At 32.3% G+C, this 12,229-nt stretch overlaps 1 protein-coding gene across 4 annotated transcripts in view; it reads right to left on the reverse strand.

Moving 5' to 3' along the window:
* SCN2A (sodium voltage-gated channel alpha subunit 2) overlaps positions 1–12,229 on the reverse strand; it is a 144,594-nt gene that overhangs the window by 30,234 nt on the left and 102,131 nt on the right. For all 4 annotated transcript variants that reach the window (XM_074399570.1, XM_074399567.1, XM_074399568.1 and 1 more), the window contains one exon: positions 6,972–7,451. In XM_074399570.1, coding sequence (XP_074255671.1) covers positions 6,972–7,451 — 480 coding nt within the window. The remainder of the gene's footprint in view (positions 1–6,971; positions 7,452–12,229) is intronic.

The raw sequence follows: 12,229 nt of genomic DNA on the forward strand, positions 1-12,229 counted from the left end.
CACTCTATGTATAAGTCCCAGTGGTGAAAGGAACCTCTTTAAGGAGAGGCAATCTCATCCTTCCCCACTGTCCTCTGAAGTGGAGCCACACAGGATCTGTCATATGTGTTACTCGAATACTTTAACTCTTGTGGTACTTGATTTACAAATAACAAAGAATTGAAGCAGCACATTGCTTCTTAATAGTCGATCCGGTATTTATTTAGAGAAGGAAATGTGAGTTTAATCATTTGGTCAAAGTTATAGTGAATAAGTAGTTGGACCCTAGAGATCTTCTACACGCCATTCTGTCATGATTCTCTAAAGAATCTTTTTGATGATTCAAAAGTAAACCCAATGTTTATCATTTTAAAACATTTAGTAAACTATATATGTAAACAAATATTGTAAGTTTGAGAGAGTGCTTATGATATTGCTGATTTCCATGTTTTGAAACCATGAACTTTGGTATTAATTCAAGTTAATTCATAATTATTAATATGTTTTAATGTAGAATAGAGCTAAATACACAATGGAATGTTTCGTGAATAACAAGTTTTCTTTAAGCTGTAATCCTGAAACATAAACAGGAAATTCTGATTTATAAAACCCTTCTTTATAATATCAATTAAATGACTTTCTGAAAATTACTTTAGAGGAAAGTATCATAATACTATAAAATATGTTTACTAAAGCAGTTAAAATGTGTAAAAGCCATAAAAATAAAATTAATCAAATTAGGAATACAAAAATATTCAGCTTCAGATAAGGTCATAATTACGATCAACCTAACTATAGTTCATATTCAGCAATTAGAACTGTGAGATGATCATTATGTGAAGCTGTTACAACTCATGCACTTAAGAATTTTAAATAAAGAGTGCCTGTAAATATTCCAATCTGGGCATCATTCATGGTGAAATACTACATAAATAAGTGACCAAAACACAAACTGGTTAGAAACACATCCAGTTTTACAAGTTCTATATACTTCCCTTTGATATAATTTGGTTATTTAGGCTCACTGTTTATTACTTGAACTTATATATCAGGAAACTAGTGGAAGAATTGATGTTGTTAGTGTAGGCCTTGCCTAGTTAAAATTTAACAAAATAAGAATGATGTCAATAAAGAGATCAAATGGAAACAACCAATTTTATATACTCTGAAGAGCATCGGCAATCATCCACTTTCAGGTGGAAATATTACTTGAACAATGTTTTTAGTGGATACCTACTATTATAGGACTCTTCCTATTGAAAATCTGCTGTGATTCTCTTAAGTGCTGGATAATTACAATCAAATGAGTTAAGCAGAGCAGAGTCATATTTTGCTTAATGATCTAATAAACATCAAGATACAACATTTCATTTTGTATTTTTAAATACTATACTTCCAACTTGTGCTTTAATGATAAATTACTCTTAAATATCAATGTTCCAAACTAATATTTTTCTTTCAGAAAATAAACGTGAGCAAATGAAAGTTTAAATTATTCATGGGTACACTTGTTTCTCATTATGAAGCTAAGATATATTTTGAAGAAAACATGATTAGTAGATACTGTATATAATTTGGAAAAAGAGATGTATTTTAATTTAATTTAAAAATTGGCACTTCAAAAGGAGAAAACTTCAAATATGGATTAAATCAAATATCCCATATCTGACTTCTTTGGTTTTCAAGAGCAAAAATCATTTGTTCTACATGGTTCCTATTGCTGACCCATACTTAAGGAGCTCTGGTTACTTTACATAAACTAACTCAACCCTGAAACAATGAAGGAATGGCCTTGCTTACTTTGGAATGGGCTTAAGGCCTAAGGGACACATTTACATTAGACAGGAATTGTTGGTGTTAATTTTCAATAAAAGAGATGGCAAAATCAAAATAATTACTCGTAGTATACTATATTATCCTGAAAGTCATTTTAGTGTTTATAATGAATACATTATACAAAATTTTTAATTACGAATAGTAAGATTTTAAACATTTTTCTTGGGATGGCAATAGGAACTCTTACGTCATGATGGCCTACTGCTCAGTAGATTACCCATGACCCAAAGACAGATGTGTTTGGCCCATTTTGTTCTTATATTAAAGCTATTTAGGGCATTTTTTTTTCCATCTTAATTACTATCCCACTGGAAAACTTTCCCCTGAGGACTACACATTCTCCAGGATAAAGTAAGTCATAGACATATGCCTGTTCAATCCATTCCACCATTGCTTACTTGAACCTCCCTATACATTTTTGTCTGCCTTCCTAGGCCCTGTATTAGCAATTAATATATTCTTTAGGAAGTGAACAATGTTTCCTGAGAGAGAATCAGAGACTTTTTCAAGTAACTCAAAAGTTGCAATAATGTGAGGGTTGAAAATAAATAAACCAGCTCCTCCTTAGCGTCTATTCTACCACCTTCACTCCAGCTGGCTCCCCTAGATAAATTGATAGATAATATGCCTCAAATATCTTTTCAAACAGAAAATTGGCAAATGGGATATTCAGAGAATAAGGAAACTAATCGTACCTCTTTCCAAGAAACAAGCTATTATCCAAAAGTGACTAAATCTCACCCTTTTCTGAAGAATTAATACATAATAGGAAAAAGTAATTATCTGTAGTCCCTGTATATGTACATCTGTGTTTAAGTGTAAACCATTATGCATCTCGGTTCCCATTTTATATATCATTCCTCCAATATATAAGGCATTATGATTCCTAAATCTGGAAAGCCAGTGACTGAATATTTTGTTTCAAAGTGTAGAAGAATGCTCCAGGAATGGCATGATTATCACTTCTTTCTAAGAGCCAACTACACTTTTATATCAGTGTTGTTTTACAGTTTTATTGGCAGAGGGAGAGGAAACTGCATCTAAGTGACAAAATAATTAACATTTCTTAAAAATAATTAAATGGAGTTAGGCGATTTGGTTAACATATTCGTGCATAAAACTGTGATTTCAATGTCAGAAAATGAAGGTCCACTAAATGGATCCCATAGAATGGTGTTACATTTTTTGCTACTGTCACGTGATACGGAGGTCTCTTCACTTTAAAAACACCATAGGAGCAAGAGTTTCTGATTCTTTTCCTATATAGGAATGTGTAGATCCTGATAAATTTAAATAATATTCTTCAGGAGAAAGTTTTCCAGCAAATCTGAATAAAATAGAGGGGAGACAAAGCACAGAGGAGCCAAGAAGATAAAAAAGGTGGACTCTAAATCTATTTTTAGAATGAGCATCCCATCTATTAGTCTTTCATTATCATCATCATTATTATTATCATTTAATATGCAAAGGACATTTTTCCTTTTCTTTCAGTCTAGGAGTTTTAAGGGTATATATAAACAGACTCTCCAAAGGAATTATATTCCAAATGCAAAATACTTTTGGTCAATTGCTAAATGAAGCAATGCCATTTTCCCCAAAATGAAGCAGATAAAATTTATACCCATGCTGCTAGCAGCCAAAACATAGACATTCCAATTCCTTTACATTATTATCACATTAAAACATCCTTTGGGAAGTTTGCACATGAATAAGGGATTGCTTTAATTTGCAGATTACCCTTCAGAAAAACATAACAGTAAACAAAAAACTGTCAAGAAAGTATAACAACTGGGCTACATATATATATATATATATATATATATATATATATATATATATATAATATATTTAAAGGCAGAGGATAAAAAGTGTTTTTGCAAGTTTTCAAAGAGCACCTACATTTCTCCTTTAGGCCCTTAATATGTTCAAAACTCTGTAACATTAAATGGAAATTAAATAATCCATAAAGGCATGCACTTTTACTTTTCATTGAATATAATTTATATTAAAATCTATGTAAGAAAATTGGCAGCTAAATCATTTTTTTAAAAAAAAGTTAGGGTTGTCAGACTTGCCTGACCATGCTTTATATGACTCAGCATAATAGCAGCTGTGCATGTTTTTATTTTACTGCCAATGGATGGGCAAGGAACATAGCTGAGTAACATGCAGGCCAGTCAAAAGTCATTTAGAAACTGATTATATGTATAGATGTACAACTTGCTTGGGTAACCTGGGTAAAAGTGGTGGCACGAGCCTCTGGCTGGTTAAAAAACACCAGAGCTGCATTCTTGATGGCTCCAGCTTGATTTTACTCCTGTGAGAAGTAAGAATGGTAAGCAGTGAAGGTCACCATATCACACGACTAAATTTCACTTTGAAAAATAGTCATTCAAGCATGGCTTCCACAATACTAAAAACTCTAAAAGAAAAAAACAATCATTCAAAATCACAAAAGGAATTACATTAATATAATCAAAACAACATTAAAATTAAAGCATATGTGATTACGACATGATTGTAAATGATCTACTCTAGAGAATCTACAGAAAACTACTGAAGAATCACACAAATTTAGCAAAGACATAGCAGAGGATGTAGTTTGAACACCTAAAAAAAAATCTTTCAGTCCATTCAGTCTGCCTTAGAAAAAAAAATCATTTAGACATTCCAAAAAGTCTCATTTTTTAAAAATTAATTTAGAAAGGATTAGCAATAAGCCTCATGTTTCCACTACTCTGTGATACTTAACAGTGTAATCCTGTCCACCAGTTAGAAAAAATGACCAGAAAAAAAAATGACTAGCAGGCAGACACTAAAATCCTATTTCAAATGGGAGTGTCTGAAATTCTTCAATAATTGTTTTAATTATCTAGTTTTTTAGTATAGAGCTACCAGATAAAAGTCTGAAAGATCAAAACCTACACATAATCTCTTTCATGGCTATGTTCCTAATCATTTATTATTTTATAAATTTTTATCTGGAAAGTTTGATATAAAGTCAGAATTAAAAATCCCTCCAAATAACTTTAACACTGAAGTAACAATCTCTATGCTGGGAAGGTATTGGAAGGACTCCACAACTTAAGCAATGAAATAATTCTGTCCACTTCCACTTGGCAAATCAGTTCTCATCCTCCAATTCTGAAACACTGAATTCACAGACATTATTTTAGAGTATTTAACTTAGAGTTCACTTAATTAGAAAACAAATAAAAAAGTTTAATGGTAACAAGAGAAATAAGAAATTTCCTTATTCTAAATCCCACCTCACTGGACTTCCCGCTTACTTCAAAAATAATCGCTTAAGTTAAGGTTAAATACATGCTCTTCCGGAAAACCCAAGGCTATAAAATCTTAAAGTTAAGAAGACTGGATGTCAATTTAAACATTCCTCAAAATATACTCAAACTTAGCTAGAAGATTAAACTAGCCAGTGATCTCAACATTTTATACTTTATAATTCATTCTTAGTTTATTTGACAACCTGAAATTAAACATTTGTGAAAATTAAAATTGCTTTTTTTTACCATTAGAGAAATATTCATAATTAGGCAGAATTTCAAATTAATTAGTGGGATATACATTAAAATTCAAATGACCCAATTCTATTTTATAAATGCCGACTTCAGCTTCCATAATAACAGTATACAATGTAAGAAATTGGGCCACTTCACCCTTCCAGCATAACCGAACTACTATAACTATACTTGTTCAAAATTTTGTTAACAAGATTTTAAGATATCATTCAACTTTCAAATAGCAGTCTAGTTGGTAAAAATTTAAGTTCGAGTAATTAAAGTAATTCTTTACCCCAGGCTAGAAGGTTTTATTACTTTTCCCTTGAATCTCATCAGTAATTTTTTGTGACACTGGTAGCTGTGTCCCTGTTGTTTATATCTTCCTACATTCAAACATTGTCTGAATTTCCCATTAAACATCTACTTCAACCTAATCACTAATAGCAATACTACCCAACTTACAAACAAACAAACAAAAAATAGAAAATAGCACACTCTTTAGCAATTTTATCAAATACAGAAATACTGTTTGAAATATCCAGTTCTTTTTTTAGAACTACATTTTTCCTCATAATTTTAGCTCATTCTTAATTATGACCATGTTGTGCTACTTGACTTTTATCTTTCAGTACCCAAACTCCACTATCTTATCCTGGTTCCTTTCCCCACATCAGAAATAGAAGCTTTTATCTTCCTTGCAAAACAATTCGTATGAGAAAGGAGCAAATCTGTGTTTTTCATTGTTATTTTTGTTTGTTAATGCAAGCTTTAATGACCGGAAATCTTGTCTTCATTTTTGTATAGCTAAACAATTGAATATTAAGGTTTTAAATTCCTCTCTTTACCTCTGATTCTGTACTTACTGACCTACAGATTAATAACAAACAAAACAAAAAATATATTCTGGTGCTCATAACATTTTTGTAAATCAAAGAACACGTTAAAGTACTACCAGGACTTACTGAGTTCCTAAATTCTGAATTTTACATTCTATAGGGTATTAAGAATTTTTGTTTCTTTAAAGGGTGAACACTGAGCTCAGTAGGGTTAAATATGTTTTTTAGTGTGAGTCCTCATCAATATCTTCTCTTCAAAAAAAATGACTGACTTCAGGAAACATAAACTATATATAAATATCAAGCCAAGATCCCAAACAGATCTTCCTTGAGGAAATATGTCTGGGCAATCTAAATACAATAGTATTTTATGAAGTATTTCATAAGAACCAAGAACATAACAAGGTGAGAATTGTAACTACCCTACCATCAGGTATTTTTCCAGTACATACAAAAAATGACAGTTGTGGGCAAATTACAAGGAAGAAAGTGAACAAATTTCACAATCTAAAATTTTCACAAATCTAGAAATTTTTTTAAATAGTGAAAAAATTCATATCAGGAATACTGTTAAGAATTCAAAATGTGAGTATATGAAACATGAGTAAGCGTATTGCTTATCTAGCTATATTTTAATCTATTATTTATTTATTACCAATTTTGCCATGGATAATGTATTGCTAGACAGATGTTTTCTATTTTCTTATCAGGAAGGAAGCATGCAATTTAAAACTACCTGATAATTTTAAGCAACAGAAATACATAACACCAAAATAACTCCTTATTTAAACATGTTTACCTCTTTGCTTTCCTCCATATCTGACTCGCTGCTGAATTCTTCAGTATTTAAATTTTCAAAGTCAGATTCTCCAACAGCAATTGGTACCGTCACAGTGAGGCTAGGGTTGTTTATAAATGACATGTAATCACTTTCATCCACGACATACTTTTCTACACTGCTGCCTATGCCACTAGTAGTTCCATTTCCATCTTTGAGATAATTGAGGTCTTTGCCTATTTCTATGGTGGTATGGTTGGAAATACAGCTGTCTTTTTTATTATTTAAATCCTCAAGAGGTTTAATTTCATCTAAAGCTTTCTGTTTCCTAACAAAAGCTTTTTGAATAAATTCACGTATTTTTCTTTTAACAAAATCGATTCCTTTCTGCATCCTTCCCACAGCAATCTGGAGATTATTCATTTCGTTATCATCATCAGTGGCAGCAAGATTGTCAGAACTGAAGGAACTCAAAAGCAAGGCCAAGAAGAGGTTCAGAACCTGAAACACAGCAGGAAAACAGGTGATCAAAACATTCTATTGTTTCAATTGCTTTCAATCATTAATTTTCTAAAATTGTTCTTGACACCTTATTTTATGCTAGTATTTCTGCTAATTTATGATAAACTATTCAAAAAAAAGAGAATGAAACAAAAATATCTAATCAATATAAAATAATACTATTTAGCACTATTTGTTTTTTAGTTACTGCAAAAAATACTGAAATCATTGTTAAATGAAACATTTATATGAAGCTCAGTCCCAAAAGAAAAATATAGACAACTGTACAGTGAAAAGAAAACCTTTTACTTGGGATGCTGATATAGTTTGGACATTTATGTCCTCCCAAATCTCGTGTTGAATTGTAATCCCCAGCACTGAGCGTGGGGCCTGGTGGGAGGTGTTTGGATTATGGTGGCAGATCCCTCATGGCTTGGTGCTGCCTGCGTGTTAGTGAGTTCTCATGAGATATGGTTATTTAAAAGTTTGTAGTGCCTCCTCCCACACTCTCTTTGGCTTGCTCCTGCTTTCATCATGTGAAATGCCTGCTCCACTTCACCTTCTGCCATGATTAAAAGCTCTCTGAGATTTTACCAGAAGCCAAGCAGATGCCAGCACCATGCTCCCTGCAGAACAATCAGCTAATTAAACCTCTTTTCTTTATAAATTACCCAGTCCCAGGTATTTATTTTTAGCAATGCAAGAATGGCCTAACATAGATGCTATTTTGACCATGTAATTTGGATTTTTTGAAACACTGATAATTTATTCCTAAAACCAACAATTATTCCAATATACTTAAATATGATTCTACTTTTGTGCCTTTGTTCTATTTTTTGTACATAGATAACTGGACAAATAATGTATTTATTGCTGGATAAAAAGTCCCAAATTTTTATTAGGACAATTACCGCTACTATAATTATAAAATAGCAGAAAATACTATAATATGATTTTTATACAATAATTATGACATTATTGTTGAATTAAAGATTGTGGAGTTGAAGTATAGCCATGAATAAGAACAGTAATCAGTCTGCAAATGGGGTCATTCATATGCTTCACTGGTATAAATGAGGGAAAAGATTAGTGATGTTAAACCCACTATTGTGTATACACAAAAAAAAGACAATTCACTAAGAAATCAGACATTCTCAGGGGTACAAGACTCAGTCACATAATTTTTTTTTAGGATTTAAATGACAATGTCTATGAATCCCTGATTATTTAACCACATAGAACATACAGAACAAAAGAAAGATACAGCAGTAAAGAGGGGCAAACGCACAAACTAAATACAAGTTGCATATTCCTTATCTGAAATGCTGGGGACCAGAAATTGTTTTGGATTTTAGATTTAAAAATATTTGCATGTACATAATGACAAATCTTCAGAATGAGACACTGAGACATATGCCTAAACTCAAAATTCATTTAAGTTTCATATACATCTTACATAGCCTGAAGGTAATTTTACACAATATTTTAAATAATTTTGTACAGGAAACAAAACTTTGAGGTTTCACTGTGATTTATCACAAGAGGCTAGATGTAGAATTTTCTTCTTGTTGTATCATGTTAGTGCTCAAAAATTTTGAACTTTAGAGCATTTTGGATTTTAGATTTTCAGATTAGGGATACACAATTTGTAGTATAAAAGTAGGATCTTCTGAAAATTTTTAAGTAAAACTTCAGTAGAAATGATTCTACATTCTTGCTATATTCTCATCTTTCTATCATGCTCATGAGGCTTAGAGCACCTTTGTCTAACTAGTTGTAAGTTAGTCTAACCATGGTGATTTTTTTTTTAAAGTAAAAATGAGTAAGATCCAATGAAGACCATGTGTGATTTTGAGGTGGTGTATTGACACATCTGTCTGTCTCTATGCTATGACTCCTGATAATCGCATTAAGACTAGACCTGCTCCTTTGCTTCTGGAATTTACTAATAAAATTGTATTTTATTGTAATTTGCTTTTGAACTTATTATTTGGATTAAAAAATCGATAAAAGGAAAAACTGCATGTAAATTTTTTATTTTTATCTAAAATAAAACTGAATTTTGGTGCCATACTATTTTCTAGATTTGATTTCCTAAAGTATATTAATGTTCTGTCATTGTTTACTTGGAAATTTTTCTTGATATACATCCATCAATCCTCCCCCGGAGTGGGAGCCAACTATGTTGCCTCCGCATTGGGCAAATAGTCTATTTACCAATGTTCTTTACTGTTACACTTATATAGCCTGCTCCCCTTTCTCATTTGTCCTTTAAAATTTCTCCTCCACATCTCTATCATATTACACTGGATTCTTTTTTTTCTCTCTCTCTCTTTCTTTCTTTTAAAAACAAGCACAACTTTGCTGATAGATTGGGAGATCTCCTAGGTCTGAAATATTCCTTAGAGCCAGGTCCTAAAGTAGTATCAATACCAGATCATAGTAACAATAAAAGTAAAACCAGCTTTTTAATTGAGCTCTTAGTAAGTACTAGTTCTTGTGCCACGCATTTTGTAAGGTTCATGTGATTTATTTCTCACAGCTCTATAAGGCAAGAATTATTATTAATAATGTTTTCCAGATGAGAATGCTAAGGCTTCTATAAAACTTAAGTGACTTGTCCAAGATCACAGTTAATAAATAGAGAAGCTTTGTTTTTTTGTTTCATTTTGTTTTTGTTTATTTGTTTGTTTTGAAGTCTAATTGTAAGGTCCTTACTCCTAATTGCAGAATGAAAGAGGAATTGGTATTCCATGTTCATTCGTATTGATACTTTCTTTCTTTGAACTGCTATCATACTTAGTTTAATAAAGTATATCGTTAATTTTCTAATTGTTTAAGAATTGATAACTTAATACAATGCTATTCTATTGTCAGGAAAAGTAATAAATATCCCCTGAACATATGACTTTTCTTTCTCATAAATCCATTGCAGTTTTTATTATTTTAAAGCAGGCAATCTACATATCATGATACAGTGCTGAAACTGTGCTTTTTAATGCCTACTAGATGCCAACTTTCATCGGTGTGTTTTCGTTAGTTCCACAGAGTCCTTGACATAGAGCAGCATATATTTTAGAATTCGAGTGCTGAGTAAGAATTGATTTTCTGTTACCTACTAAGTAAAATAACCAATCTAATCCTGTTTCCTCATCTATAAGATAAATACAATAGTTTTTCTGGTGCCCAGCTTACAAGGTTGTTGTAAGGATTAAATGACAGAATCCACGTGGCTTTCAGCACAGCTCCTGGCACATAGTGAACCCTTGAGAAAGTTTAGCTGTTATTATTACCACTGTTACTGTTATCCAATTTATCCTCCACAACACTATCTATTTACTTTATTTCCCTAGAAATATTTGCATGAGTCAAGTTAATGTCTCTTTCTAGACCTTTGTCACCAAAAGGTACGTGCATAGAAGCTGGCGCAGGTGTTTGGTGTGATCCATGACCATTTAGGGAAACAGAGTTCAGCAAGCTCATTCAGGGACTAAAATCCTGAGTCCTGTTTCACAACTGTGTTAGTTCACTACGTGAAATCAAGTCTTTCACGTGTCTCAAATTAGTCTCTTGGAATGGAAATGTTACCATAATTTCCATTTGAAACCAAGATTGAAATACAATGCATATATTAGTTGTTTCTCCATCCTGATTCCTAACTTTTGAGAGGAAGCCAAAACCTTCACATCCCTCCTGTGTGTTACTGCCTCACCTTCACTTAGAGTGAGAGGAGGTTGAGGTTGTATTCTCTCCTTCTAGAACGATCAGTTTTCAAAAAGTCATATTCTCTTCCTGCAGCGCCTATCTCCAAGCTACAAAAAGGGTCTCTGGCCACCGTGTCAGGAAACTAAGAATGGCTCATAAAAATCCTGACCTGGGAAAGAGCAGTTTGTGGTCCCAGCTCTGTCTTGTCGGAAGACTAAGCTGGCAGTCACATCTATTGCGACTACTACATCTATTTGGGTGGAGCACCACCTGGTAGTTCATGCCTGTGTGGGTTAAGAGGAAGTTATGCCAGCTTGCCTTTGGGGCAGCTTTTCCCTTTTGCCCATGAAGATAGGAAGGAAGAATTGTAGAAAGTAGTGAGTATATCAAGTTCATTTACTCTTAAGAAAACGTGATATAAGCATATTGCCTTCATAGTGGTAAACATGATCGTTATTACTACTTTGCTACTCCAGAAATATATCCAGGTTATCAAAAGATAAATAAATCGTTTTAACTGATAGTCAAAAAGAAAGTAGAACCTTTCATTTTTCTCTCAAAAGAACAAAAATTAAATTTATACTAGTAGATGGAAATGATTCTTTTATAAATGGTATCTTTTTACACATACATCACAATCTAAATTAATACTGATGTCATCCACAAGTATAGATACATGATACTTCCTGAAATTTTCTTTTCCACTTGAATTCTCTGTACAATTACACATTAGAGTGATATGCGAGTTTCAGTAAACTAATAGATGGCATGTATTAGGCTGCGTTACTTCCTCTTTAAATCTACTCTGCATTCTTCTGCTGTATACATTTCCAAAAAAATATCACTGGTTCACTGTCGCTTTCCTGATTAAAAAAAAAAAAATTCTGTAGCTTTGAATTGCCTAAAGGAAAAACCATTTTATTATGCACAGTCAGCCTTTTCATAAATTAAATTCTACACAATCTGGTTCCAAATTTTCTTTCTGAATTCCCCATTGCAGTCTGATCATTCATTGTTGTCATAAAGGATTCTGTTATCAGCCTTTTCTTCTCTTCTTCCAGCATACGCCAAAT

Source organism: Saimiri boliviensis, chromosome 5 (assembly GCF_048565385.1).
Source record: "Saimiri boliviensis isolate mSaiBol1 chromosome 5, mSaiBol1.pri, whole genome shotgun sequence".
NCBI classification, from domain to species: Eukaryota; Metazoa; Chordata; class Mammalia; order Primates; family Cebidae; genus Saimiri; species Saimiri boliviensis.